The 16,458-nt window shown below is 45.1% G+C and overlaps 1 protein-coding gene across 1 annotated transcript in view; it reads left to right on the plus strand.

Moving 5' to 3' along the window:
• Positions 1-13,002: 13,002 nt before the first annotated feature.
• BMPR1B (bone morphogenetic protein receptor type 1B) overlaps positions 13,003-16,458 on the plus strand; it is a 290,354-nt gene continuing 286,898 nt past the window's right edge. Inside the window, exon 1 of the mRNA XM_086961946.1 lies at positions 13,003-13,309. Within this exon, the coding sequence (XP_086818072.1) occupies positions 13,237-13,309 (73 nt within the window). The 5' untranslated portion in view covers positions 13,003-13,236. The remainder of the gene's footprint in view (positions 13,310-16,458) is intronic.

Below are 16,458 nucleotides of genomic sequence, written 5' to 3' on the forward strand. Positions count from 1 at the left end.
GAATTCCACCATTTGTATGTGGTATAAGAGAAGCGTATTCCTCCCCACTGAGCCTTCTTTATTGTGGTACTAACTACCCTTTTTGCCGGGGTAGACCGCAGTTTAGGAGTCGGTATGTACCATTTTAAAAAAGGTTGGTAAATAAAGAGGGCCAACCTCGTGTAGGGCTTTGTGGGCCCAGCACAAGGCTTTAAACTTTACCGTTCCCTTACTGGGAACAAATTTAAATCAAACATAGTTTGTGAAACTGAACAACATTTGGGAAGTTTCATCAACACACGGCTGCTGCACTTTGAAGAGTCTGTAGTTTGTTTTGTAGGCACTGCTGTTCGATGCCTACTCACAAGGTGCTGCAGTAATCTAATTTCAAGATAACTAAAGCCAGTATTACTGTTTTCTGCGTCTCTGCTGGAAGAAATGAAATAATCTTCTTCAAGATTATTAGTGTAAAAAACAGAAGATGTTACTGGATTATTGTGATTGATAAATACAAGTTTAACATCGAATATAACCCCTAGATTCTTTGGTTTTTGAATCAGCAATGGAAGTCATCCGAAATTGGGAGGCGACAAATCAACATTTCAGAAAGAGGTGTTATTGCCAAACAACAGCTCCTCAGTCTTTTCGGAGTTTAATTTCAACCAATTTTTCAGCTTCTAGACAATGATCTTCTCCATACAGATGTTAAATTGTTTGGCCTCTTTATCTAGATTAGAGGAGACTAAAACCACTATCTGGGTGTCATCAGCATAGGAAAGTACAGAGAAGCTGTGTGATAAAATAGGTTAAATTAAAGGGGCAATGTACATAATAAAAAGGGTAAGACTAAGCGAGGATCTTTGGGGGACCCTGCAAGGTAGTATGAAGGGATCTGAGGTAAAGTTTTCCAAGGTTACAACTTACATTTGATTGGATAAAAAGGAGGTGAGTAGTTCTATTGCTGGACCACTAATTCCAATACAATCAAGCCATGTGATAAAGAAGAGAGACGTTGACTATATTGAAAGCAGCCAAAAGTTCAAGCAGGATCAAGGCTGCTTTGCCACCATTATCCACAATAGCTCTGATTTCTTCTATAGCTTACACAACAGCTGACTCTATAAAATGATTGGGTCTAAACCCATGTTGTGATGAATCAAGGCACTTGGTGGTTTCTACAAAATCCATAATTTTTTTTCCAAGATCTTAGCCGGAAGTGGGAGGCAGGAGTTTGCCCTGTTCTGTAAGCGTCCACAGCATTTTGCCTCGTGCCACTGCGTTGGAATGATACCACCAATGCCAGCATCCGATAAGCTGATGACAAGCAACTATAGGTGAAAATCTCCACTGTTCATCATATTAACATAATACCTGCATCAACCACATTCGAACTGGATTACAGTGCCTGCATAAAACAGAACCTGACCAAAATCGAAATCCAAATACCCCATAGCAACCAAAAGATAAAAATGTATTCCTTACTCTTCAAAATGTACCTGCATGTTGTCACTCTCATCTGACATACAGCACTAAATCACTTGCATTCACTGTCAGCTCTGACCTTATTTTTAAAGACTACACTGCCAAAAAAGCAAGGCAGTAGTTTACCAAATCTAAATATTGTAGACAGTAAAACCTTAATTCCAGAAATAGAATTCCGAACAAAAATCAAAGCGATAATCCTCTCGCACATGGACAGAGGCAGTGGCCTCTTTTATGGTCTTCGCTGTATCACATTTGCCTCACCAAAGATGTCCTCGGTGCTACAGCATGCCTCATTGTAGGCTTGCAAATATGCGACAATATTACCACAACCCTGAAGATACTACATTGGATTCATGTAAGCTTGCTTTTCAAAACCAGTTGCATCTCATGCAAGACCACCAGAAATGACAACCCTTCATACTGGGCAATAAAAATAACCAAATAAAGCAGGGCAGGAGGGGCCTTTTATTTCATTGGCATTTCCCCGGTGGGCTGGAGATCTTAGTCACTGGCTTGGAAAGCCAGTGGCAGTTTATGGTGTCTGTGTCGCTTTCCCCAGCTCTCTGAGGTTAGCGCGGACAGCACAGGGAGGCTTCAAATGAGTAAGAAAAGGAGGGATGTGGGTAGGGAGAGAGAAAGCAATCAGACCGGGAGAAGAGGGTGATGACAGAAGAAAAGATATTGAGTGAGAATGGATGGATGGAAAGAGAGACAGCGAGTGCATGGTGACAAACGGAGCGGAGTGGGTTTGAGCATTTTTGACAGGACTGCTTTTGGATCCACAGTCCGACCCTGATCTCAAGCAGTTAGAACTCTATGAAGATTCAGGTCATTGACAGACTGGGAATAAACACAACGGTGAAAAAAGACACAACCAGAAGACTGTCTTTCTTCATTTGCATCCACAGGATCTGGAATAACATTCCCATCAGCATTAAAACTGTCCAACCTTCCTGCAGTCGGGAAAAAAATATGCAGGCTCACCTCTTCAGAAAGCTCTACATTTCAAAAGGGTGGGATTTGTCATTCACAAACAATCTGCCTTATTGTAAACAATCCCTGGGGTCCTGTCAACATTCAGTGCGTTGTTGTTCTTTAGTTAAGTTTATTATTTATAAGTACCCATCTATACATGCATACATACATACATACGAAGTTCAAATAGATGTATGGACATGGATTCACCAAAAGGCAGGGAGAGCGAAAGTGGCATCACCCACCCTCGACCACTGAAAACATCACAGGATTGAACCCGAGTACCGCACTAGCCATTCAACAGCTTGTTATTCGCAGACCAATCTCTAGGGGAAGAGACTAGAATTGTTAAATGCAGGATGTAAAGTGTGTTTAGAAGCTTTATACACATTCTGTTTCTGCCACTACCTTCTCGTTCTCCGAGATCAGGGGCAACAAGGGTGGTGTCAGGGTTATCAAAGGGCAGGGCAGTGGAAACAGCCGCTACTCTTGAGTACTCCCAATTGATGTCCATGAAAGGATGTAGTTAGGGAGGTAGGTAGACTGATTGGACCACATCCAATAGAAACATCTGGCTAGACTTATTAAGCAGTGGGTAAGCAGAAACCATGTACAGCCCTAGTAAGCAAGTGAAAAAGATCTGAACGTTTCATGGTCATTAAAAGCAAGTTAGATAACGAAGTGAACTAACGGATCATTGAAAGCACTGTTAGATAGTTTGGTGAGTTAAGGAAGTTGTGTAGCTCATTGAGTTAAATAGTTGTGTGCACAAGTAAGATATGTCAGTCTGTTAAGTAGTTGAACAAAGCATGTAAGATAGCTCAGTGAGGTAAGTAGTTGAAAGAAGCAAATAAGATAGCTCATTGGTTAAGTAATCATAAAAAGCAAGGCACCTATGTGAGCTAAGTTGCAGCAAAAATCATGCATTTTATCTCAAGGAGTTAAGCAGTCACTGCTGTGATCCAGGACACAAGTCGTAAAAAAAGAAGTGGGGGGACGCTGTCACCGAAAGTGACGTCATGACAGGAAGTGACGTCACGAAAGGTGCCGAGCTCCTCGTCCCAGAGAGACCAAAGAGTACGTCCAGCTGTTTGGCAGGGGGGGACGGCATCCCCCCGATAAAATAAGTGGGGGGACACCATCCACCAGTACCCCGACTCGAGCCCTGCTGTGATCCCTAGGAAAGCTCAAGGTCACAGATTCAAATCTCGGTAAGCACACTCTACCTTCCACCCCTCTCTGATGGGAAGAATCCAAATAGTTTGGGCAATAGTATCACTTGAAACTTTTAGTGTTTTGAAGTCTGAAAGCCGCCGAAGCCATCACTGTATTTTATACATTTATCTTGCTTATTAAGCACTAGGTACACTCACACGTATTACTTCTTGCTGTACAAAAGGTGGTAGGCTACCCACAGACGGTAAAGATAGAAAAAGGCACTCTACCAAATATCAATACATTAATCTTTTAGTTTCAGCTGGTGCTAATTAATTTTTATTAGTCTTCAGCTGGCCATGTGACTTAGTCTAGTGGTAGCTGGCATGCATTATATGTAAAATGCACACAGGATTTATTTCTGATTCGCCTTCTCAACCGCTCTTACCACCAACTTGTGTGGGACTGGCTTTTTTTTCCAAATCTAGGATTTTCTTGTCCTTGTCTTGTATATAGTAGCTCATTTTTAGAGATGAGACCCTCTCAAAGCAGATTGAATTATATTGTGTGCAAGAAGTAACAGCATGGCCTTCAGTCATATGCAGTTGCCTTTTTATTCACGTCTGACCACGCACTGACCTGCCAGTAAATGTATGGTAGCTGAAGTTAAGGTTTTTTATTTTTTCCAATTTACGGATGTCTGCCTGAGGTTGTGTACCCACAGGTGCACTCACATTTACCTGCATGTGCATGGCTTAGTAATGGTCAAGTCAAGTCAAGTCATAAAATTTGTATAGCGCACTACATACCCAGAGGGTTTCAAGGCGCTTAGGAAGGGGAGGAGGATTATTTGTCAAATATCCACGTTTTAAGCTGCTTTCTGAACGCTAGGTGATTCTGGGTGAGGCGAAGGTGAGCGGGGAGTGAGTTCCATGTTTTGGCAGCCAGGTAAGAAAAGGATCTGCCTCCCATGGTGGTCTTGTTGATGCGAGGTACAGTGGCGAAGGCTTGGCTGGAAGAGCGAAGTTGGCGGGAGGGGGTGTAGAAGGACAGTCGAGAGTTGAGGCAATCTGGACCGATGTTGTAGAGTGATTTGTGTGCGTGGGTAAGCAGTCGGAAAGTGATCCTCTTATTGACGGGTAACCAGTGGAGGTCTTTAAGGTGACCAGAGATGTGTTTGTTGCGTGGGATGTCTAATATGAGCCTGGCTGAGGCGTTTTGGATTCGTTGTAGTTTCTTCTGGAGTTTAGCGGTGGTACCTGCGTAGAGGGTGTTTCCGTAGTCTAGTCGGCTCGTGACTAGAGCGTGGGTGACTGTTTTCCTTGTTTCGGAGGGGATCCAGCAAAATGTTTTTCTGAGCATGCGAAGGATGTTAAAGCAGGAAGAGGATACGGCGCTGACTTGTCTGTTCATTGAGAGTGAAGAATCCAGGATGACGCCAAGGTTCCGTGCGTGGTCTGTCGGGATGGGTGCTTTTCCGAGGGGTTCCGGCCACCAGGAGTCGTCCCATGCAGAGGGGGATGTACCTAAGATGAGGACTTCTGTTTTGTCTGAGTTCAGTTTCAGACGGCTTTGTTTCATCCATTCGGCGACTTCTTTCATTCCTTCGTGTAGGTTAGTTTTGGCGGTGCTGGGGTCCTTGGTGAGAGAAAGGATCAGCTGGGTGTCGTCCGCGTAAGAGATGATGTTGAGGTTGTGTTGGCGGGCGATGGCCGCGAGGGGGCTCATGTATACGTTGAAGAGGGTGGGACTGAGTGAAGATCCTTGAGGTACGCCGCAGATGATTTCAGAGGCCTCGGACTTGAATGGTGGGAGGCGGACTCTCTGTGTTCTTCCGGTGAGGAACGAGGTGATCCATTCCAGTGCTTTTCCTTGGATTCCGATGTTTCTGAGGCGTTGTAAAAGGGTGCTGTGGCAGACTGTGTCGAAGGCTGCAGAGAGGTCGAGGAGGATGAGGGCGACTGTGTCTCCATTGTCCAGTAGAGTTCGAATGTCGTCTGTTGCTGCGATGAGTGTGGTCTCAGTGCTGTGTTTGGCTCGGAAGCCAGATTGTGAGGGGTCGAGTGATTTGTTGGCTTCGAGGAAGGCGGCGAGCTGGTTGTTGACGGCTTTCTCGATGACTTTGGCCGGAAATGGAAGAAGCGAGATGGGGCGGTAGTTTTTGAGTTCGGTGGGGTCTGCTGTTGGTTTTTTCAGAAGGGCGGTGAGTTCAGCGTGTTTCCAGTCTTCTGGGAAGGTAGCGGAGTTGAAGGAGCAGTTGATGACGTCTCGGAGGTGCGGAGCTATGACGGAGTCTGCTTTGTTGAAGATGTGGTGAGGGCAAGGGTCTGTGGGGGATCCAGAGTGGATGGAATTCATCAGGCGGATGGTGTCCTCAGTGGAGATAGGGTTCCAGGCGTTAAGGGTGTTTACGGGAGGAAGATGGTCAGCAGATGGTAGGGTGGGTTGGCTTCCGGGTTGGTTGTCAAAGCTGTTGTGGATGTCAGCAATCTTGTTGTGGAAAAAAGAGGCTAGGGAGTCGCAGAGGGTTTGAGAGGGGGTGATGTCGTTGGAGTTGGCCGAGGGGTTGGAAAATTCCTTGACGATGTTGAAAAGTTCCTTGCTGTTGCGGGCGTTGTTGTCAAGTCGATCCTTGAATGCTGTTTTCTTGGCTTTTCGGATCAGTTGGTGGTGAGTACGGGTGGCGCTTTTGAAGGCGTCCTTGTTGCTGGTGGATGGGTCTTTTTTCCAGGCCTTTTCAAGGGCGCGGCATAGTTTCTTGGACTTCTTGAGATCATCGTTGAACCATGAGGCCTTCTTGTTGCCAGGTTTGTGTTGACGTTTTTTCAGTGGTGCTAAGGTGTCGGCGGTGTTGGATAACCATAGGGTGAGGTTGGAGGCGGCTTCATTGACGTTAGAGGAGAGGGCTGGGGAGGTTCGAAGGAGCGATGTGGAGATCTGGTCCGTGGTGATTTTGTTCCAGTTTCTTTGTAGAGTTGGTTGAAGGTGGATGATGGGTTTCGGCTTGTTGTAGGTGAAGTGAACACAGCTGTGGTCAGTCCAGAGGAGATCCGTAGTGTGGCTGAAGGAGACATGGTTGCTGGAGGTGAAGATGGGGTCGAGTGTGTGACCTGCGATGTGGGTGGGGGAAGTGACCAGTTGTTTAAGTCCGAGGTTTGCGAGGTTGTCCAAGAGGGTGGCGGTGTTGTGGTCGTTGATCTTTTCAAGGTGGAAGTTGAGGTCTCCCAGAAGGATGTAGTCTTTGGAGGGGAGCGCGTGTGGGGTGATGAAGTCTGTGATGTCTTCACTGAATTTTGCGCGGGGTCCTGGTGGTCTGTAGAGGAGGGTGCCTCTGAGAGTTGTCTTGGGGTCGATGTGGATCTGGAAGTGAAGGTGTTCGGAGTTGGCGAGGTTGGCGTCGGAGCTGGTAGAGATGCGGATGGATTTCTTATGGACGATAGCGATTCCTCCTCCTGTATGGACGGGGCGGTCCTTGCGTGTGATCTTATAGTCATCAGGGATAGCGATGGAGATGTCAGGGGCGGAGGAAGCGTTCATCCATGTTTCCGTTAGGAAGACGATGTCAGGAGAGGTGGTGTCTAGTAGGTTCCAGAGGTCAATGGCGTGCCTGTGGACCGAGCGGGTGTTGAGAAGGATGCATTGTAGGTGGGTGGGGTCGGGAATCAGTGGTGTGGTCGTAGCGGAGATGTTGTCGGTGCCGCGAAAATTGCAGGAGAAGCAGGAGAACGGTCCATGGGTGTGTCCAGGAGCGGCTTGGACGCAGTTGGGGGCGCGGCCGGGGTTGAGGGCTAGGAGGGAGGCGGCATTATAGGTAATGCGGGGGGGCTGGGGAGCGCGAGGGGCAGGGGGTCTGGCGCTAGGCGCGGTCCAGGCGCGGACGGGCGTAGACGGGCTTACCTTTGGCGCACCTTCGGCGTGGCCGTAGCGCGTGGACGCTGCGCGTGGAGGCATTGGCCATAAATGGATGGTGGGGGGGGCGGAGCGTGGGAGGGGTAGCTGGGAGGCGTTAGCGAAGTGGGAGGGACGGTTTGCAGGCACAACAAAATGGAGGGCACAAATGCAACAGCAGGACGCTATGGGAGGTCAGGCAACAAGTAAATAAACACCAACGATGATTCCAGCAGCAGCGCTAATCTCATAAGTCAACAAACGCGATGCTTGAGCCCAGAAATGGTAATTGGCAGCCAGCAGCGCGATGCTCGTAGGAAATGAGTGAAAGAGATTAAATGGCTACGCAAATGCGGAGCGCTACGCAGGGAGCTGGGTGCTAAATCGGAATGGGGAGGTCAAATAGTTAATACAAGTCAGAGGCAAAGCAGCAATAACGATACCACTGAGGCGCTTGTAGGAGGTGTGCAGGAGCAACCGCTTCACGTGTAGTGAACGCATGTCACGTGTATTCATTATCAAGCTGGTCATATTAATACATGAGCAGCATAAGTAGCCCACAGAAATTGATAGAGCCTATTTACAAATATGAATTGAGGACTAAAGCATTTTGGGAAATATACCCAATATAATTTTCTTGCAAATATTTGTTCTACTGTCAACATCATATAAGCGTTGTCCGATGTATTACCAGGAGGGGCTGATCAGTGCCATATTTGTATTTACATGTATTAGATTGTGTAGTTGACAATGTATTATATCTGATAGCTGCATTCATTTTTCCAAAGATAATCTTCATGAAATATTTGTAATATATCTACGAAGATATTTATTAAAATCTGATCCAATAGCTCCAGTTTTGTTGGTTGACAGATAGTGAATAATTTTTCCTGACCTACAACGTCCAAGATATCGGACTATCCGCCATTAAAGCTAGTCTCCCTTGCAGCCCAAACTTCTGACAAATGACCCAGAATAACTGATAAATTACTAAACCTTGTATCTGAATAGGTCTATTTGATCACAGTTACCAATCACAGTTACCATTTCCATGCCGGACTCAAACACAGCAGGTACCACATTTTCGGGACCCCATGATGGCACTATTGATGGTAACTTCCCTTAGGATAGGGAACCAAACTTTCATGTGAGAACTGTCACGCTTGAATAACTACTTTGCTTTGCCTTGAAAAAGCCCTAGACCTGCAATCCAATTTATAGTGTGAAACACGTGTTGACTGAATCCAGTGGTTCCTGTATATCAGAGACCGATGTCTAATGTACATTATAAATAGACACCATATTGACTTGATTTTGAATGAATGAATAAAGCATTAAGCACTGCGTAAACATACTCTCGTGACATATGCAACCCCCATGATATCAATTAAAGTTTAGGCTGTGCAAATAAACATTGGACAAGTTTGCCCAACCTACACTTGTGATTATTATTAAAAGTCTCCAAGACAGAACAGAAGTAACTCTTTGGATGTCCAATAAGCATTGACCTTATAAAAATATAAAAATTGAGACTATTTCAAATAAATACTAGCCCAATATTAATAATGTGCATGATTTTACGTTATTTTGTTCAGTCGTTGATTTTTCTGCCCATTTGATGACTGTTACTTAGACTGAATTTATTGTGGAGAAAACTAAGGCCTGATTTAAAGTTAGATGGCAATAGACAGTAATTCTGGATGTTCCTCTCCCTACTATGCTTGATCCAGTAGTATTGAGTGGTGACAACTATGGGTGTAGAAGTCACACTGTTGTTGAAATTTACCACGATGCTGGACGTGGCTTTTCACACTGAGTTGATATAAAACTTCCTTTTGGAACACTTGCACAACGTTTGTGTTGTAAGTTTGTTGGATTTTGGGGTTATCTTCGTTGTTTTATACTACCGAACCATCAGATAAAACAGTGTACAGGCAGAGGCTCTCCAAACTTGGGAAACCCGCACCTATGGTGGAGGAGCCAGGGCCTGATACGTTGCTGGGGTCATTCCGCAACTTCGTCGGCCCTGCCCCTCTAAAAGTTGCTGTGAGGCAGCCAGTGGGTTTCTCTCCCACACGCCGCTTTGAACACAGCTGGAGCAAGCCTCCTCGCGACTCCCCCACCAGTCTCCAACGACAGCATGATCCGCTGCCGGAACTCTGCAACCATAGCCCTCATCATAGATTGGCGCTCCCGGGAGCTGCATAGGTTAAAGTGCCTGTTTTTCTCACCCGGCCCGAATGTGTGCTAGGTTTCCTTCACTTAGTGGCATCTCCAGTGGGTGCATGAGGGATATAGAGTTGAGAGAGTCTTTGTGGTTGGGCTTGGCCTTCTGCCTTCCAAAATATCCCCATGATTTGTTTTGCTTGATCTCTAGTTTGGCTTCATAAGGGGGAGGGCCGGGGTGTGTTATAAGAGTTGGCTGTGTGGTAGATCGGTGAGCAGAGCAAATGCTGCAGAACACTATGTGCAGTCTAAATGACGTGGGTTCGGGTGAGATCATGATTGGTGGACAGTTTTGGGTTTATATAAGGCATCCTTTTACAACAATAGACCTGCAGCATCACTGGGCACTCCAAGGGGTGCTTGCAGAAAGTCGAAAAAATGTTGCAGTGGCGCAGGGAGATGGGGCCAGTCATTCACACACGGCCTTTACCTCACATCCACCTGCGCATGCGCAGTGGGCGCAAGCTAGCCCAGGCCCTTAGGAGGGGGAAGATGGGTGTAGGGGTGCCCGCGGGAGGTATCCTTGCGGGCATATGGGCCCCCTGCACTGGCACTCCCGGTATGGGAGGTCGGAGGGTGGGATCCTTCCAAAAAGAGAGATCCATCTCTGTTCATTTTAGGATTGGAAAAAGGGCCTTATGGAAAGGGGCTCGGAGCTGGAAACAGCCATGATCTCACTCTGGAGAGGATATTTTGTGATGGATGCACAGGAACAAGCTTAGTTATAGCGAGGTAACTCCCATGTATTAGTGACTCTGTTAAGGCTACGACTTTAAGTTTGTAAGGAAAAATGTACAATTGTGGGTTAATGTGCATAAAAATGACAAAATGTTTTTAACCAGTCTATATGTATAAATAAATACGGCCTGGGTTTTACGACCCCTAACCCAAAGAACTTTATTTTGCGTTCATGGTCACTGACATGGGTGTGAGGCAGATGGTTTCTTTGGAGAGGGGGGGTAGGATTTTTCTCTAAGGAACATTGGAGACTCCCTCAATCATATGATGTGAGGAGCTGGATGACCCAGGGTTTGTTTGTGTTTTCCAGTAGAACTGTTTGCAATCCCTGAATATGCCAAGGTACTTTTGCAATACCACTGCTGCTTTGAGCACCAATATGATGGCTTTCAGGGTGCTTTTAAATACTAATTTGCAACACTTTACAACAAATGGTCATAGACATCAAGAACTTGCTAAAGTTTTCTTTGAATATGGTCTACTTCGTAGATCAAGATCTGAAGCTTTTAACCAACTTTTCCAGTGTCAGGAATCAGTTTTGTTTACCAGTATACGTCCAAGTTATAAACGTTGCCAAAACCCAATATTGTTAACTTTCTTTCTTTCTCTTTAACTCTTTTTCTTCTGGTTCTTGTGTCAAATGATGCGAAATATATGAATCTGTCATGAAAAAGAAAACAAAAAAATGTATATCTGCATAATTCACTGGGGTTTTGGAACCCTTATTGACAATGAATGAGGAGTTGAACATGCCACCACTAATTTTAGAGTGTGGTGCCTCAGGGAGCACGCAAACAGCTGGCCCTCTCCCAAATGACGCTGGTATTTAATAGTGTAAGTCCTGTGAGGTTGAGTCTGCGAAAAGTTGTGTTTCGACAGAGCTGTGTGTCGGTGATAAAGTACTATTTTGAAATCCTGAAAAGCAATTTGTGTTCTTGTTGACAAGATGGTAAAAAAAGAATCCTTTGACGACATTGCACTTTTAGCATTACATCGGCCATTTAAGACCACTGTAACTGAAAGTAAAATAGGACAATAAAAGCTCTGATAGGATTATTATGCATTGATTTGTTATAGCGCCTTTATACAAGGTATGTTGCAAGCTGGAAAGGTCTAGCGGTGTAATTCAAAATGAAAAAAAGGTTTCTACATAGGTTCAACAAGATTGCCCTCAATCTGCTGCAGTCAGCAGATGCCCCTTCAGTAATTTTCTGACGACAGATAGAGAAGAGGGAGAATGGATAGAAATTGGGAGATTATTCCAGAAATAAGGAGAGAAGCCTGTGAATGAATGAGTGAAGAGGCAATACGAGGAGTAGAAAATGATTAAAATGTGAGCTAGAATCGATGTAAAGAGTTGAGAGTTGCAGGTCTTTATGAGACAGAGGAAAGAGCAGGGGTTGTCCTTGCAGGGCTGTCTTTCATTCTGCACATGGAAAGTTTTACATTAGGACATTATATGAAGGCAACACACACGGTGAAACATAGAGGACACAAAGGGAGATTCCAGACCTGAAATACCCGCCCTTGCTAGTAGACAAATGGACTTTGGAAGACATGAAAACAGGAAAGGAGGAAAAGGACACAAGTTAAAGTAACACTATTGAGGGGGGAATATATTCCACAGGCAGTCAGTTCATCTTTTGTGTGACATATGTTCTCAATATCAGTGGCGGTCATGAGAAATAATTACCCTATCGTTCTATGGCATAATAGAAGAAAAGGGCTAATTATAAAAAAAATACTGCTTGTGACTATAAAAATAAAATACCACCACCTTTCCGGGTGGGCTTACTAAATCACAGAATCTTGGATTAAAAGCGATCGAAGTAAGTGCTGTGTGCTCACTGAGTCAGACTTAATATAAGTGAAGCGCTGGGGTAGATGTATTCCCAAACAATGGGTGACATTTTTGTATCCTTATGCCCCTTTTCTGGTCATCTGTCCTATATAACCTAGGCAGGAGGGAACAGGTGCACTTGTAATTCTCACTTACATACAGCCTGGTTCCAGGCAGAGGAGAGCTGGAATGAAGTGTGAGAATGTGGCTGCTTTAAAGTGCTGTGCTGTTTTACGGAAGGAGAACAGGCTCATGGGAGACGAGCTTGGGGTCTGGCTGGCAGGTATTGTGGGAACACTGTAGAAAAGCCCCCAAGCCCTGCAGAAGAACTGCAAAGAAAACATTACAAATAAAGTTTCAAATTGTCTTGTCTTTCAATCCTGATTGTCCTGTTAGTGTGTAGGGTTTGGTGACTGAAAAGGCATGATTCGTTTGCAAATGAAAGTACGCATGTTTTGTTTTAGGTGTGCACGGTGTTTATTTCTTTTGTATATCTAACTGAAAAGTAGTGAGCATGCAGTGATCCAGCAGTGCATGCACAGTGTGCCTCGAGTGTGTTTTTGTTGTAGTGGTGGAGTGCACCTTGTGCTGGATGTAGCAGCGAGCCTCGTGCCCTTGCCCAGCCTGTGCGTGCGCCGCTTGCAGTCAGGAAGGGGTTAAAGAGCCGGCGCGAGGGTAAATGCTTCCAAGTGTTTACAAAGCCGCGCGCTGCCTCCAGAGGCAAGCCAGCCCGGGAGCCGAGCGGTGCTCCTCCCCACGAGGTGCGCCGGCGGGGTCCCCTTCCCCGGGTGGCAGAGCCCCGCAGTAACAGCAGTGTGTGTGTGTTTTGCCTTCTCCTCGCAGGCGTCTCGAGGCACCGCCGCATGAAGGGCTGCGAGTGAGAGGAGGAGCCGGGAGCAGCAGCAGCAGGCGAGCCCGGGGACGCTGCACCACACCGCCGCCGCAGCGAGATGGGCTGGCTGGAGGAGCCCAGCTGGCAGCTGCATGTGTCCCTGCTGATGCTACTGTCCCTGCACACCAAGGGTAAGAGGACCGTTACTATCTAACTCCACAGTCACCGGCTTCTCGTGACTAGGTGTGCTGCCGCCTCCGCGTCTGTACGTCTTGCTGCCTCTTTGCTTCCAATAACGGCGGCGCACAGTGGACGCGTCCGGCCCGGGGGTGGCCGAAGTCAGAGCCCACTGTGAGTCCGCATGAAACCAGCAGGTTATAACTTTGCTTTTACATCTGGTGTATTCGCCGGCTCCTGCCGAAAATGTGATACATACACTCCTACTCCTGCCAGTGGTTTGTTTCAGTGATGCGGATCTTAGTTTTTGTGTTTGAATGCAGGCAGCTTTTCAGAGTTTACAGTAGCAAAGAATCTGGCGCAACTCTGTAAACTAAGGTGGCATTTGTTAGTTTTAACCAAGCATGAACCTAAATTGTGTGATTGTGTTGTTTCTGTTTTTGTTCAACTGTTTCTCTCATACCGTTTGGTAGATGGTCCGATTTACATTCCGTAGACCCAGTGTTCTCCCAATATACAGCCTGGCAAAATTCAATACAACTCTGTTCCCACCCGACTTTCTGCTTTAAACCGAGCAAGCAGGGTCTTCACATATTTGCATATACCTTCGGAGACCATGGGGCTCGTGCATTCTTCTGGTATACATGGGCAAGTAAGAATGCTCTGGGAAATGTCAAGGAGGGCACATACGGTGGTGTGAACGAGCAGCACGAGCCGCACTCCGCATGGGGCGGTCTGCAGGTGACTAAACGTATGACAGCAGTTAACATTGACAGCCATCAACGGGTTAACAAGCGACTGTTGTAGGCACACCTCGCTATAAACATTTAGATGCCTAGCTACAAGGTAATGACTTGGGCTTCAGTCGAGAGATGCAGTAAATAAATGCATCCGAGTCATATCTCGTGTAGTGCATGGTAGGGTTAGGTCGCCTGTTCTAGGTTTTGCAACCACCAGCCTCATATACTTAAGAGCATTTTGGGGGGTTTAGTTCGATGGACAAGTCTGCAGCTGAATCCGTTTCAGTCCCATTTTATTGTCTGCAAGAATTCATGTCCGGGCCACCGCTCTACGCAAATGTGCAATTCTAATGAAATAATAATGCAATATAACACGTGCTGTAGATAACATTGTGTATAGGAATGGTTTCTCAACAATTTGCCCACTTAGATACATATCTGATGGAATGTTAGCTATTTTATGCTAAGATTAAACGATAAAAACATTCATCAGAAAAATGCTTATTTTTCCTTTTGTTTAAAATTCAATGTATTTCACCTCCCTCGTTCCACCACTTCGTCTCTAGGGAAAGCCTTACATGATATAAAACATGACGTGATTCACAATCAGTGTGCACATTATTTCATTCACACCAAACGTGTTCCTTGAGAGTACGTTTACATATAAATCACTTATCCCAAATTATATGGAGTAGTATATATTTACAGCTTACACTTGGGAATGCGTAGCTGTTCGCTGTAGGCTGACTGTGCTCCCCCAAAACTAGTTTTGTGCTTGGATAAGCAGCTGAGCACACCTCAGTGCAATCTTGCCAGCCTGCTCATTGGAGTGTATATGCCTACTTATGCTTCCCAAGTGTCACCTTGTGGTGGTTTCAGGAAAAGCAATCTCGAAACATGAATTACTTTGATCGCTGGGTTGCCACCGAGTGAAGATGAAGCCACGAATAAACGTACTTTTAAGTGAAACAACCTAGCACAAAACACGGAGAGTTTCCAAGAAAGAATACCATTTTCAGTAAATGCATATGTAGGATAGAATTGTTCAGTGTGTTTATGTCATACGGAGTACAATTCAGAATTTTATAATTGTTCTGTCACAGGTCACCATCATTTAATCACATTATTAAAATGCAACGGCATTATTTATTATTACATAGTATTACATGTTCGCAATGTGTATGCATATACACGTGTGTGTGTGTATATATTTATATATACTTGCAATTATCAAAGTGAAAGTGCGGTTCAAGCTTGTATGTACTGTCAGAGACTGGCTTGATTTTTTGATTCGGACAGTAAATTAAGGAAGATTGTCTTAAAGGTTGTGTGGTAGACTCTAGATGTATCCATCACTTTTTTAAAGCTCGTTAAGGCATGAGGTGCCTAGAGGCACGCACACCCGCCTTCAATCCTCAAAAATAATGCTACCTGTATTTTATGGATGCTTTTTTTGCAGCAAAAATAAAATGCATCCTTGTTGCAAATACAGCGATACACATGAATATGGCAGGCTGCAGGATGCTAAGATTCTCTGTGTATTAAAACAAGCATAGCCGAGATGACATTTACGTTTGGTTTTGGCCCATATGCATTAAAAAAATGTTAAAAGGAATACCAAACTCTTATGCTGCCTGTTATTTTTATATTCGTTACAAAGGCTCGAGGGAAGTTCCTTCTCTCTTGGACGTCATATGGAATGAAAATAGATTGGGTGGTCTAGAAAAAGGGATATTTTGAACCAGTAGGTATGTTTCTGTGTGCAAAAACAGAGCGCAGATGTTGTTCAGTGACAGTCTTTGATGAAACAGGTTGAGATCAGGGCAGCTTCCCCTTTGTCTGGTGTAAACGTTTCAATGTATGTCATGCAATCTCTTCTTGGACAGTGACTTTGCTTTAACTAGGATTGTATACTTTAGAGACAGTTCCTGGGCCGATTTACTTTTTTCACAGGCTACTTGAATAGATACTGTAGGAAAACAAGAACTCTCTATTCATTAATACTCTATTCTCAAAGGTAATTTTCGCTGTTTTAAGCTGCTTTTACAACAAGCATTGGCAAAGTCAATAGGTTTGGCATTTGAGACCTATTAGCCTTGCCAATGGTTTTTATCCATGCTGTACAGCATTTATGATACTGCAGCACGTCTAAAGAAGAGTTACGTAAAAGCCTGTGACGCGGCCACTAGTGTCATTTTGTAGGCACGCACACCGTGATACAGGCAATTATTTTCTTTTTATTTATAGATCTGATGGTAACTAAAAATAAATCATTTTCCCCCCGTTTTTTAAAGTGGATGCAGAGAAAGCAACAAGGGAGTGTAAGCAACATGAGGAGACGCAAGCAACATGAGGCATGGATGGGAGAAGCACGTATTTTAAAAGGTGCAGGTGGCAACATGCAGCGTGTGTAGAGGGGAAAG

The sequence above is a fragment of the Lissotriton vulgaris genome, chromosome 3_1, assembly GCF_964263255.1.
Source record: "Lissotriton vulgaris chromosome 3_1, aLisVul1.2, whole genome shotgun sequence".
Lineage (NCBI taxonomy): Eukaryota > Metazoa > Chordata > Amphibia > Caudata > Salamandridae > Lissotriton > Lissotriton vulgaris.